The sequence below is a fragment of the Pezoporus occidentalis genome, unplaced genomic scaffold (assembly GCF_034315485.1).
Source record: "Pezoporus occidentalis ecotype Australia unplaced genomic scaffold, CSIRO_AGI_Poc_V1 ctg11, whole genome shotgun sequence".
In the NCBI taxonomy this organism is placed as follows: Eukaryota; Metazoa; Chordata; class Aves; order Psittaciformes; family Psittacidae; genus Pezoporus; species Pezoporus occidentalis.
The window spans coordinates 12,444,113-12,459,882 of NW_026912886.1; the positions used below are offsets into that span (position 1 = coordinate 12,444,113).

The 15,770-nt window shown below is 41.8% G+C and overlaps 1 protein-coding gene across 2 annotated transcripts in view; it reads left to right on the forward strand.

Moving 5' to 3' along the window:
• Positions 1 to 15,770, forward strand: part of MCTP2 (multiple C2 and transmembrane domain containing 2) — a 123,939-nt gene that overhangs the window by 21,239 nt on the left and 86,930 nt on the right. For both annotated transcript variants that reach the window (XM_062631365.1, XM_062631354.1), the window contains exons 4-5: positions 2,533 to 2,595; positions 4,290 to 4,398. In XM_062631365.1, the coding sequence (XP_062487349.1) occupies positions 2,533 to 2,595; positions 4,290 to 4,398 (172 nt within the window). The remainder of the gene's footprint in view (positions 1 to 2,532; positions 2,596 to 4,289; positions 4,399 to 15,770) is intronic.

Here is a 15,770-nt window from a genome sequence, read left to right on the forward strand (position 1 = left end):
TAGAATTTTAGAACAGTTTGGGTTGGAAGGGACCTTCAAAGGTCATCAAATCCAGCCCCCCTGCAATGAGCAGGGACATCTTTACCTAGATCAGGTTGCTCAGAGCCACATCCACCCTGATTGATTCAGGTTGCAAAGGGCACTATTAGTGCTACCTTATGAGCTGCGTTTTGGTTCTGTGTCATTGCTGAAATGTGCTAACATCGCTTTGTTTCTTACTAACACCTTGCAGTGTGTCACTGGCAACCAAAAGCCTCATCCCGTTGCTGATGCACTCAGTGCCCTTTCTGCCTTTCTTCTGCAGAAAACAAGAGGAGATAAAGTTACAAATCTCGTCAGGAGGAATATTTGATTGATTTATATATATGTGTACATGTGTATATACATACACACACACACACACACACTCTTGTTTGATTTGTCTTTACACAGATATATTTGGAACTATGACCTGCTTGGTGGATGTGGCCACATTGGTTTATACTTTGAAGTTCAGAAACATCACTGTAGTTAGATAAAAAGCTAGATTTCAAGACCATATTTTCAGTGAGTCTTTTGTCTATGTTCAGTGTGCTCACTGCAGTTGTGTACTTAAACTAATAGCAATTTACATTATGTGGAGCTAAAATGAAAAATCAAAGTTTTTTAATTTAAAAGTTATAATCTTTGTTCAAAACCTGATGTAATGGAAGTAAACAAAAAGCAGAATAAACACAAAATCGTAACTTTGAGGGTAATATTATTATAAGAGATATCAAGCTAGCAGAGAGGGTGCTTATTATAATTTCAATGCAGTTTTGTGATTCTGTGTTTACGCCATGTAAAACAAGCTGTAAAGAGAAACCATTATCAGTGCCAATGATGGTGCCTGAAGGAGATCCCTGTGAAGCCAGGGATTACAAGAAATGCTAGGTTTAATGTACACAAGTGAGATTTTATTCATACTAGTCAGGAAATTCACAGTTAGGGTTCCCCTAGCAGCTGTAACTCAGCTCTGTTGTGCGAGAAACTTCTGCTGCTGCTCTTTATGATGATGATTTTTCTACTTTTAATGTGTTTTTGCAAGGTGGCCAAGTTACGATTGCTGTGGGAACCATAATGTTAAATTTTGTCTGTCATGCAAGTGAAATTTTCCTTGCAATGCTTTATTACTGTACTTCCTGATATGTAAGATATGTATCTGGGAGGAGGAGAATCACTACACAAAAGTGTATTTATATTTATTTCAGCATATCAGTATCTTTAAGATTTATGATCTTTGGTGGTTCCTTTTTTTTTCTCTATTTGTATAGTGCTCCACTCAATGCAGCTCACATCTGAGAAATTTGGATGTTACCACATTGCATATAATGACATTTTCACATGAGGATCAAATTCCACCTTGTGTGCATTTCTATGGACTGAGTTTATTGTTAGCATAAATCTTTAGATTTGAATGGGCTGTGATTGCCCTGTGTTAGACCAAAAGTGTTGCCCAGGCACATAGGTCCTCTTCAGCTAAAGTGATGATCATAGACTCTTATAGCAGTCAAAATAGCATCAGAGTGTATTGACTGATGAATCCCTTCCATATGTCCAGACAGTCTAGACACTGTCTCACCATAGCCTCAAGTTTTTAGATGAGTCAGTAGTTGGGAAGAAATGTTTGACTTCCTCTCCTGTGCTGGGCACCAAATAAAATCTTTTGGATCTTCCCATTACTGCACAAAGTGGGAGAAAGTACACGTCCAGCATCTAGTTTCCCCTTTTGTCGTGGTTTAACCCAGCAGGCAGCCAAACACCACACAGCTCTTCACTCAACTTCCCCCTGCGGTGCCAGCTACCATCTTCCATACCAGAGAGGCTTTCACTGCTTGGCTTGCTTGATTGCAGTGCATGTGTCTCACTCATGCTTGAATCGGTTCCAGGCTACTGTCCCTGTTATCCCAGCATTGGATCAGCCAGGTGAGAATGTGCATGCCTGGATGGTGGCCAAAATATTTTTGCATATCTCAGCTCACTCAGAGATAGGGATCAGGTTGTTATCACCTCATCTGAGTTCTGTGTCTTGTCCTCCTGTCCTCATGATGGCCCTGCTTCAGTGTAGTCTGCCTCTTGAGCGTACTGAATAGAACTGAGCAGGGCTCTGTAGGCATGTGCCAGGCCCCAGCATGTCGCAGTGGTTTGTGTCTCTAGAATTGCCAGGGTGACAGCATACTTGTTCCATATATTTTATTAGTCTTTCAGAATTCTGCACTTGTTCAGAGGTAAGTTCCAAAACATTGGAGGTACCTACTGGCCTAAGTACTTGCCTGTACTATCCCACCACTCATAACTATCCAGCCTCGGGGTAGATGTCTGGGTGGTATTCTTAAATAGTTGCTTAAGTTTAAACAGGACCTGAAATGCATTCAGGAGTAGGAGACAACAACAGGAACGTGCTGGCTTGAACATCCCAAGGATATTCGGAATTCTCAAGGGCTGTTGTAACTAACCTGGATCCTTAAATTATTGTCGTCTAATTCGTTGTATTTTTTTGTTGTTGTTTTATAGTACCCGTGTGGAGAAATGGATTTAGACTCTTCCACATCATCTCAGATTTTTGATGATCACATGGTAAGGCCTTTCATTTTAAAGCATTTTGAAACTTGATCAGAAGCACAACTTTAGCTTTAGGTTCTTTACTTCCTACAAATTAAAAACCCCAGCAGGTGAAGAAACCTTCTATAGATTTCCCCAGTGTGGTATTGTCCTGAGTTCAGCACTAGCAGTCATTTTTCTCCTTAGCTGGTGCAGTGCTGTGGTTTTGACTCTCAGCCTGAGAACAACTCTGATAACACCGATGTTTTTAATTGTTGCTCAGTAATGTTTACTCTGATCAAGGATTTTCTGAGTCTCATGCTCTGACAGGGAGGAGGGGAAACCGGGAGGAAGCAGAGACAGGACACCTGACCTGAGCTAGCCAAAGGAGTATTCCATACCACAGCACATCATGCCCAGGATGTAGAACTGGGGGCAGTTACCTGGAAGGGTTAGATCACTGTTCGGTCAGGCTGGGTATTGGTCAGCGAGTGGTGAGCGGTTGTATTCTCTTTGCTTGTTATTTCCCTTATCATCATCATTATTATTGGTGGTAGCAGTACTGGTTTGTGTTATACCTTAGTTACTGGACTGCTCTTATCTCAACCTGTGGGAGTTACTTTCTTTCAATTCTCCTCCCCATCCTTCTGGGGGCAAGATGGGGGAAGAAGGAGGGGAACTGAGCAAGTGGCTGCATGGTTCTGAGTTACCAGCTGGGCTTAAAACTATGATTTTGTTTAATGGTGTTTTTTGTGGTTTTGAGGTTTTTTTTTTGGGTTTGGTTTGTTTTTTTTTTTTCAGTAGTGCAAAGCACTTGCTAATGCTTCAAATAGACCCAAAAGTTCTGGATATTTTGAAGTAGTCTATAATATCTATATTGTACTGCTAATGGATGAAAACATCAGGATAAATACTTAACTAGCAGCCCAAGAACAAAATGGATTAAAATAAAGACAGCAAGTACCTGAACGTGGCTGTAGGGTTTGTCAGACAAGAACAGTTTGAGGGCAGTGTGAAAAGGCATTGGCAGTTTTGACACACATTTTGCATATGATGCGTGTTTGCTTAATCCAGATGAACTTCTCTACCTTTGCCCTCTGATAACATCTCAAGTGCTGTCCAGAGGCTGTTTTTGCTGGATGATGCTGAGGTGTGTAACCTACCAGCATCTCGCGTGAACAAGAAACTTCCTGAGTTTTACTGCAAAATCTCACAGCCAACACTGCCTACTGCTGTGTTTCTCTCTTTTGAACTGGGTAAAGAAATGCTGTCCTCTCAACAGCTATGTGAAACGTGCACTTCCTTATGAGGCCATCGATGAGTATGCATGAAATTGATGATCCTTATGGGTTGCTTCCAACTTGAGATAGTCTATGAATGCACAAGAAACAGTTAAAAAATAATAGTGCAGAAAGTTGGTAGGATTTGGAAGGCTGCATAGAATCATAGAATGGTTAGCATGCATTTGCGATTGTTAATATTACTACTCACCTTCAGGTATAACCCCTCTTGGGTTACCCCTTGCTTTGTTGAAGGTACCTGATGCTCATAATTAGCCATTTGCTAAACAAAGCCTGGGAAAGAAATAGCTTTCTTTTTCCTTCTTTCTGTAAAAATTGCTCTAAGGAAAGACAAGAACTTTGTCTCTGCAAAACCAAGGGAACACCTGCTTCATTCATGGGCCACTTCAGGAGGTGCACAGCAGTGACCAATTTCTTTGTTCTCCTTAGGTTCTAGAGGAAGCAAACGATTGCTTGGGTGACCTGCCCAACCCCTTTGCTTACCTGCTGACCATCCACCTGAAGGAAGGCCGGAACCTGGTTATCAGAGATCGCTGTGGTGAGCCCCACCTTTCAGCTCATTTCCTCTGAAATTCACACAGCTCTCCTATCAGTCACTTCAGTTTGGCAGCACTTGGCTTCTATTCATCTCTGATGCAACAAGTCATTTATATCACTTGTGCAGGTCAGAGCACTCAACCATTGGGTTGATCCACCTTGGGTACACAGGGGAGACAGCTGCTCCTCCTGCCTGCTGTGCAGCTGCAAAGCACCTTCTTGGCTGGATTTGTTATCTGCACCTATTCAGGAACTGCAGAGTCAATAACCTGGAGAAATTCTATCTGAGCTTAAGAAAAACCAAACCCCAAAACCAAACAAACAAAATAAAAAAGGCCAAAGAATATGTTGAAATCTGTTAAATGGTGGAGCTGCTCTAAGAGTGCTTTTGCAAAGAGTTATCTGCAAAGATTTTATTGATGGGGAAACCGTAGGAACAGGGCTTGTAACACAACAATTCCCTCTAATCTGGGATGCAATTTAAGTATGACAACATGCCAAAAAACAAATAAATCCTAAAACCCACCCCCAAATGACATAGCACATAAATTGGAAAGTATTTGGGGAACTCCTGGATAAACTGTGGGGAAGTGCCTGTTGCTGTTAGCCTGGCTCTTCTTCAGGCTGTTGCAACTGGGAGTAAAAGTGCTTATGAGCAACCAGCTGGTAGTTTCTCTGCTTGCTGTTGAGGGCTATCCTGCCAGAGGTTCTGTGGCTGCTTCAGAACCTTCAGTCTGAACCTGTCAGAACTCTTCCATATGTCCACTCTCTCTGCATTTTACATTTATTCCTTATTTCATACTTTTTCTGCATGTGGAAACAGTTCTGTTGTGTTTGCATTGCAAAATAGATGAGCAATTTGTTTTTTTTTTTTTTTGAGATGAAGAAATAGGGTTTACTCATAAGGTTTTAAAGCAAATAAGCTTGCACAGCCTAAAGGCTTGTGAAGGTTTGCATCTGCAGGGATCCATCTGGATTTGGAAAACTTCTCACATGTGGTGCTTGTTGTTGGGATTTCTATTATCTGTTATCTTGGTCAACTTTTTCCATGCTGATTCTTCATGTCTTCATGAAACAGTAACTCTTGGCTGAGTATAGGCTTGGTTTTCCTCTCAGCTTTTAGAATGAGTGAATGAGTACTGTCCTGGTTTCGTCTGGAATAGCTAATTTTCTTCCTAGTAGCTGGTACAGTGCTGTGTTTTGGATTTACTATGAGAATGCAGTTGATGACACCGATGTTTTAGTTGTTGCTCAGTAGCACGTACCCTAAATCAAGGACTTTCCAGTTTTTCATGCTGTCAATGAGGAGGTGCACAAAAAGATAGGAGGGAGCAGAGCCAGGACAGCTGACCCCAACTAGCTAAAGGGATATTCCATACCATAGAATGAAATGCTCAGTGTATAAACTGGGATGAGTTGGTACAGAATAGCTGGTTGCTGCTCAGGGACTGGCTGAGCATCGGTTTGTGGGTGGTGAGCAGTTATGTTGTGCATCACTTGGTTTTATTTTTTCCCTTGGGTTTTATTCCTCTGTCTCTCCCTTTTTCATCATCATAATTATTATTATTAAATTATTAAGCTTATTCTTATCTCTACCCATGAGTTTTATCTTTATTCCCATTTCTCCCCATCCCAATGTGGGCAGGGGAGTGAGGAAGCTGTTGCATGGTATTTAGTTGTCAGGCTGGGCTTAAACCATGACAAGTACTTAGATTAAGATCTTTACTTGTTAAACTGAAGCCTGTATTTCCTAACAGTGTAGCAGTTAATTGGATTTACTAGGAAGGCAGCACAAGCCAGGACACATCTAGCTGTCTCTATGGAAAAGATGCTAGAAATGAGCAATTCCAGTAGAGTAATATTTCTAAAGGAGACAAATTATAGTTTGCTCTGGGCTATGTTTTGTTATGTAAGAAAGCAAATGCTTGTCTTGGTGAAGCATTGGACAACACAGTGAAACAATGTAAGCAAGGAGAAAAAAGCTTTTTGATGTTGCTCTGTGCTTTGTGGCAAATGCTCATTTAGCAAACTAAGTAAGTGAGGTGATGCATCATTCAGTAAAATTTCTGCTTCCCCCCCCCCCCAGCACTGGGAAGGGGGGAAAATACTGATTTAATGATAATTCTTCAGTCATCATCATGTTGCAGTGGTGGCTACTTAAAACATGCTGCTGATGCACATCTTTATAGGTCTCTGAAGTCATCCTGGTTACTTAGGGTCTTTGCTTGATACTCAGGCTTGCAACCACTGTGCATTTTGCAATGCGCTTTCAGAAATGGGAAGTTGTCAGCTTTGCTCATCTCTCCTGTGTGAGAAAACCTCAGAGTAAACTTGTGGGCTGGGAGAATGCGACTTTCCCTGTCTTCCCCCACCGCGATGCTGGATATAGCCGTTGTGCTGGAGTATACCAGCCTACTCTAAATAATCTGAATATAGGAACATGTCCTGCAAGTCAGACTGTAGCTTGGGCTGGAGGCCAAGTCATCCTCATTCACATTTTGGGAATAGCAAATTCCTAGTGCTAACTAAGCAGTGCGGCCTGACACAGCTGGGAAAGGGTTTCAGTCCCTCTTCCCATGGTTTTCTGGGGGCACTGGGAGCTCTCCAGTGGGTTGTGTCCTGAGTTTTATGTGTGTATTTGAGTTAGAAGCCTAGTGTGTGCAAGTGCAAAAATGCTCTTGTTAGGTAGGAGTGGTAGCAGAGCATTGGAGTTCATAGGTAAGAGTAACAGTGTCCTGCTGTTAGTTGAATAAAGCAGTCACATCTAGTAGTAACATCTTGGCTGGGAACTAACTCCAGGTACTGTGTGGAGTATGCTGTATGTTAAATAACAAAATCTTCACATGAAAACCACGGACTGAGCGCAGAGTGTGTGCCAGCATCCTTAGTTGAATGCTGACCTAATCCTTAGATTAACCAGGGTTAACCTAAATTTTGTAAATGTCCTAAACTTTAATATTCAGTTATTATGCTATCAGAAATTGCTGGGGGGGGGGTGTCTCAAAGCAATCATCAAACAATCAGTTTAGGTCTTTTTTGGGGTGTAAGTTATGTATCTCCTTAACTAAGGAAATGGCACCCAGGTGCAGTGTCCTGTCCTCGTCTCTCAGGTTCAGTTTCAAGGTACCACTGCTCGCGTCGCTCAAGCCCAGCACGGGTGGCTGATGCCCTCTCGTGGCGGTTCCCCGCCGAGCCCGCAGCGCGGCCGGGGAGCAGCGGCCCCCGCTCCCCCCCGCCCCGAGCTTGCCGCTGCCGGCGTCTGCTGCCCTTAACGGCAGAGCTTCAGAGCTGGGAGGGGATGCAGCAGCTTTAGTTGCGTTTAATTGCTTACAGGGTTGGATGGGGCTTGAAGCAACCCGATGTAGTGGGAGGTGTCCCTGCTGTTAGAACAAGATGCGGTCTAAGGTCCTTTCCAACCCAAACCATTCCTTGATGTCTCTGCTGTGTCTTCCAGCTCTATAACAACTTTTAGTGTAAGAGGTGACGAGCAAGTCTCTTGGGAAACCTTAGAGCAGCCTTCCAATACCTAAAGAGGCGTACAAGAAATCTGGAGGGCGGCTTTTTACAATGGTACATAGTGGTAGGACAAGGGGGGAAGGCTTTAAACTGGAAATGGGTGGATTTAAATTAGATAATAGGAAGAAATTCTTTGCTCTGTGGGTGGGTGAGGTGCTCACATAGGGTGCCCAGAGAAGCCGTGGCTGCCCCATCTCTGGTGGCGTTCAATGCCAGGTTGGAAGGGACTTGGAACAACCTGGTCTAGTGTGAGGTGTCCCTGCCTGTGACCGGCGGTTGGAACTGAATGAGCTTTAAGGTCCTTTCCAATCTGTTCTATGATACGATGCTATAACATGATAAGTACTCAAAATTTGAGCAAAGTCTCTTGGTCTAGCATTCAGTCTTTGTCTCCGCCTCTGTTTTTTCCCAGTGTAAGAAGTATACACCCATGTGTGTATAGAAACATATGAAGATAAATCTAATGTATGTGGCAAAGGAGAAATATTTCTACCATTGGAAACTCCTTGCTCTACTCTGCAAGTTCACTCATTATATGCATAACAGTTGTTAAGTAGGAATTAATTACACTTGGTTGAACAAAGGTGACTCGTAGTTCTGCTCATAACTGCAAGCTATAAGACCAACATGTGGCTTTACTTTTTCCCAACTTTCCAGATATTTTTCCAGACTTTTTGCCTCGCTATGTACTGCTCTTTCCAGCATATGTTCCCTTTGGTGTGATTTAAATTCCTCCTTTAGTTTACCAGATTTTTGTTACCCCCCCCCCCCCCCCGTATTATTCCTGTTAACATCTACTCTCTCCTATTTTTCTCTTCATTGAAGGTTATGGATCTGTGTGTTTATATACACAATAGCAAAAGTTTGGGCTATTTATAGTATACTTGTTATAGTATTACTAATAGTAGATGTATCTTGGTGATGGTGAGGAGTTTGCGATCTATGTAGTTTTAATACTATAAGTACTTCTGCAGAAAAGAGAAATAATTATCTGGTTTAAAATTATTAAGCATTCTGAATTACCAGTGCTCTAAATGCTGTCAGTTTGTTGCACCCTTAGTGGTTTTATGGCCCCATTGAGACTTTTTTTTGGATGGAGATCGCAGCTTCCAGTTCCACATGCTTTGAACTGGGAGAGGCTGGAGCCCATTGTGACCTGCTGGTTCACCTTGATAGGGCAGGGCAATGGCTCATGTTTGTTTTGGGTAGCCTAATGAAACCTGAAATGTCTTGCTCCCTTACGGCTCTGAGATGCTCTGACTGTGCCTGCACAAGTCACCTGTTCACAATGGTGATGCTGTGACACCGAGCAGCACGTGATGCTGCAGCCATAAGGAAGTGTTACCGTCACTGAGTTGACAAACCCGGCTGTAAGAAAAAACAGAAACTGGGTTTTGAGTGCCTGTAAGGGTGAGGAGCACCCCGTTTCCAAATCCTGTGCTTTCAAAGTATGAGTATATCCTTTCATCTGTTAAACGGTGTGGTTACAAGAAATATGTTTCTCGGATGTGATGTCAGCTGGTGAGTGGCTGTGGTTGCTGTCTTTTATTCCCCCCACCTCAGCCTCATTGCTCCAGCTTGAATTTTTCTTGTGTCTCTTTTTCCACATGGTTTTGTGTTTTCTAGCACTTTACAGGACCTTTGTGCCCCATCTCTGTTTCTTTCTGTTTCAGGTTTCCTTTGCTGTTGCCTGTTGCAGCACTTTGGTTTTGCTCTCATTTCTTTCCTCTCATGATACAGGCAGCTGCACACTGAGGGAGCAGGGTGGGTTGGCTGAAGTAGTGCAGAGCATGCCGTCATCTCGCTGGGTGCATCCCACCTCCCCATCCAGAGCACATCATCTGCTCTCACATCTAGCACCCCACACTCCAGAGGGTCCCAGTGGGCTCATGTTGCTGGCTTTGCTGTGTGAGTGGCTCCTGAAGCTGGCTTTACTGCATTATGGGCAGCTGGGCAGCTCCTAGCATTAGTATGAGCTGTGCCAAAACTCAGTCTCCCAAGGACAAAATAAAATGAAAGAAAAAGGACACAATAACACATATTTTCACCTTTAAGCAGTAATGAACCCACAGTAGCCCACCACTCATAGCTCTGGGCTATCCACTGCCTGGGTCCACGCTGACACCAGGGTGCTGGAGAACGGGATGTGTTTGTGCTGGGCTGGGTGTTTGTCAGCTTAGAGCAAGTCCATTGTTTGGAAAGCAAATGCTCAGAGCAATTAGGCTGAATCGCTCCCTGCAAACATGCTGATTAATTTAGGCTTCCTCTGTTTTGAGGGTATCTGCAATTAGATCATTAGTCCTTCAAATTTATTAATTATTGAGATGTATTAGGCAACTTTTCACACTTATTTTTGAAAGGCGTAATCATGGCTAATTTACAACTGCTAAGAATTTGAATGGTGCTGGGTACTTATTTTGATGTTTTCTGGATCTCGTGTAGCTCTGCTTGTGCTGCAAGCACTTGTCTGTGCCAAATCCAGTTTCTGGAATTGCAATGTATGTGGCTGAAACTTTGCCCTAATGCATCGTGATGACTGTGAGCATCCCTCCTGGTCTGGCCATGAGGAATGAATGCACTAAGTCAGGAACCTCAGGAAAATAGATTGAGTCAAACAAGAGCAATTAATCCATTATATTTTGTAGCTATATTTGGTGAATTAATGTTAAATTAAGAGCTGTAAAGATGGCAGCAGAGGAGGAGGACACATAGGCCCCAGAGAATACCCTATGTTTCTTCTTTTGTGGGCAATTGTAATTCAGAGCACAGGTTTCTTAAACTGTCCAAACTATCTCTGCTTTAACAGCTTTCACTGCATCTTCCTGGGACCCCTGTAAGGAGATTTTCTTAGGCCAAAGACTGAGAATGCAAGAAGGTGCAACTACATTACACTGAAGGTCCTCAGTGCTGTCTAGTAACAGAGATATGCCCTGTCCTTGTGCCCTCCTGTGCCTTCATAAACCCTGACTGGGAATATGGTGTTCAGTGGGACTAATCTTGCCATCATCTGTTCTTTGTGTTACTCTTTCCCTCTTGTGCATCGCATGGTGTTTTGGTAGAGTCTGGTGGTTTTTCCTTGTTCCTTTAGTATTTTTAAAATACCATTTCCTATGTGTCTTGCATAGAGCATGCTGTATCTGCTTCTGTGTGGTTCAGGCTTTTTCCCCTATCTTTTTAACCTATCAACTGCATGTTTACATGTACTGTATACTTCGCTGGTCTTTTTTGTTTATTGTTTTTTGTTGTGGTGGGTTTGTGTTGCTTACTTTCTTCTTAGTTGGTTTATTTTCCCTTGGAACTTGTTGGCAATGCTTGTTTCCAAACAATGTTTCACTTCTATCTGGCCACATAAAACTAACTGGGCACAAAACTTTCCAAAATTACCTGAATTTCCTGCCAGCAGAATACTTTTTCTCTCTGATTTCCCCTTTAAGCCTTGATCCCAGCTATTTCACTACAAGAATACAGCGGTTTTCCACTTAAGAAGAAAAATGCGTGTTCCATTTTAAAATGTCTTTTACTCCTTGTTGTAAATAACTCCAGTAATTCTATTTCTAGGAAGACTTGAAGAAATGTATTCTTTACGTGCATATAAAAGAAATCCTTCATTTCCTTCTTCAGATTAAAATCTAGGTTTTAACCAAAACTTAAGATGGCCTAGATTATATTTCACACTGTTCTTTGATATTTTTCCCCAGGATTTTAAGGCAACTTGGTGGTAATTTTTTATTATTTATTTATGTAACGAGACTTGTTTCATATGCTACATTTCCAGTAAGTTTACTCCTGTAAAATAGTGTGTGGCTTGAAATGATATCTGGTCTTCTGGTTTTGGTTTGGTTTGGTTTTGTTTTAATTAAGTCTGTAGTAGTATTACACGCGGTTGATGTGATGCATCCCTCGGTAGCTGCTAGAGGGCAGCAGTATCCATTTAAAAGCACTATTAACAGTTTCTTGGGCTGCTGAACCCTCTCCTGCTGCTGCGTCCCAGCAACTTTTGTTCCCTGAAGCTGCCTCACATTTTAGCTGATGGTTGGTCTGCCTGCACTGCTTAGTGTTAGAAAATAGAAGTAAAATAGGTATTATACAAATGAACTCAAGGGAGCATCCCTGTTAGGGTGTGTGTGTTCTTTCTCTGATGGGAAAACAGGCCCAGCTGATGCAGTGTTGTTTTTTAGAAGTAATCCTTTCCTTTTACAGGACTTTTTTCAGGCTAAAAACTAGGTAATCTTCTTTGGTTTATATGTTTTGTCCATGCATTTTACTGTGTGAGAACCTTCTTGTCCTTGCATAACGTTTAAGTTAACCTTAAAGCATTACACTTTGCCTTTCCCACTAGAGAGGTATTTTTTTCAGGCTAAATTCTCAGCTGGCTTCAAGAATAATTGGTCTTCTTGTGTGACTCCCTCAACATTGATACAGTTGTTGTGACCGAGATGAACAGGTTCAGACCTTGCATGCCAGAGGAGCCTGGGTGCACGTGCTTAGAAGCTGTTGACTTGTTTGTCTGTAGTAGGAAATGGCTGCTGGAAAGCTTTTTTTAATAGTCTGATGTCTTCAAAAATTTCTCAACTTCTGTTATGTTTAAAGGAAAACTATAAGCAAAAATCCTTCTTTAGATCAGCTCATGCCTAAAATCACTAGGCTTTTCTGGCTAGGCTGTAGACTGTCTATAATAAATAGTTTTTTAATAGACATCTTTCTGATCTTGAATCTAGACTTCAAGGCTTGAACTCAAATGCAGTTAATTTGAACTCTGTGCTGTTCATCCCATCAGGTGAAGCTTGTCATCTAGCTTATTTCTCATTCCCTGTCTCCTTTATGACCTATTTTGATTACCTGTGTACTATAAAGAAAACCAGGAATGGACACAGTGACCCAGGAGCTTCATCAACATCCCAACAGCAACTTAGGGGAAGCCTTTGTATCATCACCCCCATCGTTTCCCTCATGGCCATCAGGTCTACCCCAGCTCCTGCCATGGAACCCTGGTGTGTGCCGGCTTCTTCACAGAGGTGAAGGTTCGTCTCTTTGCTGGCACAGAGATGTCAGCCCGTCATTTGTATGATCTGGGAGCCGTGCTCCCGCACTGCCGGCCCCTTTCCCCTTGCCTGCCTAGTTGAGATGTTACCCCTGTGACAGCCCGACAGGCGAGCGCCGCCAAAGCCCGCTCCCCACCGCAATTATTTTCCCTAACAATTAACACCGGTACTAACTTGACACCTTTCCCTTGTTTGGCTTTTGTAAACCATCATCCCCTTTTCTATTAATTCCTGGCATTAATATTTTCTTTCGCCCAAGTGCTGCAGCTCACCCGTGAAACAGTTTGAACATTATGTAGCTGTCAAGATAGCGAGGGATTACCCAGTGTGCCTTGCCGGAGTAAGTGACACCACTGAGGCCCCGCTTTGAGATGTTTATTTTGAGAGTAAGCTGACAAGCATGAAGGCTTGATCCCAGAGTGGCAATCTTATTTAATTAAAGGCCTCTTTTTATTATACCTCTTTTTTTTCCCCGTTTTTTATATATTTTAACAGAAATATATATTTATATAAATATATACCCCTTTTGTATGTGCATGTTTTCATGCAACAATATGTTTTTATGGAAATGTATAGAAAATATAGAAATGTATAGAAAATATAGAAATGTATAGAAAATATAGAAATGTATAGAAAATATAGAAATGTATAGAAAATAGAAAGAAAGACATTCTTGTTAAATAGGAAGACATTATGTGTATGTGTGTGTTTGTGTATATATATATACACATATATGTATGTATAAAAGAATGATTGCTAAAGTCTGGCTCACGTGAACAGTTCTGGGCAGCCCTTCCCCCTCTCTTTATTCTCCCTTACTGTATAACAACCTGGAAAGCTTTCAGAGCAATAATGCAGTTGGGATGCTTGGAGTTTTATGCTTGCAGCTATGGAACTTGCTGGCTGTTTGCTTTCTCTGCATCCTATTTTTCCTCTCTCTGTTCAGGTTTTGCCCTTGTTCATGGTTTTTTTTTGTGCCAAAAGCAGATGAGTTATGGCCATAGACCACCTGCCTCCATCACCCTCTTCGTGTTTTCATTTCAGCAGTTGTTTTCCTTGTCTCAGCCAGTTGCTATTTCATGAACAGAATAGGTGTGGACATTATTACTATTATTCCTAATAATGCAGCTCGCTCCTGGTTATCCTGTAAATAAAAACCAAACAGTTCTTTCAGTTTCTTTTTTTCTTCTGTTTTTTAGAAAAAAGGAGCTGGAAGAAACTAACACCAAAAAGCTTGATTTCTTAACTTCTGCATCCTCGGAGGGCTACTGCCCATGTTGTGTGGCCAGAGTTTATCTATGTGTTGCCAGTCATGGACTGTGTACTGGCTTTAAGCTGTATATGTAAAAGCATAATCATAGTTCTGAGAAGTGTTCTTGGGAAAGGTCTAGCCCATAGCCATTGAAATGCAATGAGAAGCTGCCCTCTGGCTTTGAATCAGGCCCTTATCCTCTCCTAGAGGAGAAGGAAAATAAATTCTTTTTAAGTTTGCAGCATTTTTTTTTCCAAAAAGGGGTTAATTTCAACCATTACTATGTAAGAAAAGGATCAGCTGCAGGTAGTATTTGAAAACCCAACTGAAATTTTCTTGTGCATCAAACAGCCTCAATGTGCAGAATTGGGCAGGCTCAACAACTCTTCCCTTTTGAAATAAAACATAAGAAAAACTTTCTGTAAGTCCTAAAAAGTAAGTCTGTATGTTGCAGGAGCACAGTTCTTTACTATGGAATTCCCGATAGATGCGAATATATAGCTATATTTCTTACGATTTTAAGTCTGTCTTCATATAACACTAATTAGAGCTTTGGATGTTTAAATATGTGACTTTCGCATTCTCACTGTTCACTAAACTACTGAGAAGACCGAGTATTGGTCTTATACTGGGTTATTCTGCGCTGTCATGCCCTTGTCAGCCAATATCTCTGTGGGAATCAGGGAGGACAGGTTCAGATTGATTCTGGATGGGAAGTCTGGTGTAGGAGTCAGTCTTTTCCTGCCAGCAGCCCACCCTGCAGGCTGGGGGACAGCCAGGACCCTCGAGTTAGCTGTTATTCTTCGAATGAAATGAAACTGTTAGGGGGGAAGTTTAATTCCAAATATAAGGAATGATACAGACAATATTGAACATGAGAGAACAGCGGCACTTGGGATCATGAATTGTATATGCTGCTACACCTCAGTTTGGTTGGTGTTAGTGCAGATGTCACTGGTTTATTAACAATAATAAAAAGTTGATTTCCTCTTCTGTTTTCCTTTGACAGCTGCAAGTCTTTGTATTGCTGCCGAGTGGTATGAGCTTCGCTCTCTGTCCATGGACATCTGCCCCATAAAAATAGGGACATTATTGCCACGTCAAATTGTGCCATTTGGATTAAAAAACGTGTTACCTGAATATTGTTTACGGTGTTTATTCTGTGCGTGTGTTTTCATGCTGAGCTGGTGAACAGCATCAGTGTGTTTTTCACTGAAACTTCACATTCAGTTTTAAGTAAATTGTCGAGTCACAGCAGTGATGAAATCTTGTCAGGTACTTCAGCTATTGTTACTAGTTTCCTTGGAGCTCCTATCCAAGTTACGATGCTTTTGAGTGTTGGTCTTTTTATATATTCATAATCACAGGATCACATTTTCTCTCTTCCACTGTCTGTGGTGTTAGTTGGCTTGTAAAAGTCCTTCATCTCTGCTTCTGTTTGCTCTTTTCCCAAATTAAAATGTTAACTAAGTTATTAAAGACTAATTAATCTTCTTTAAGAAGAACACAGCAGAGATCAAGCAAATGATGAAGAATTTTTGTTGCCTGCTTTCAAACAACTTT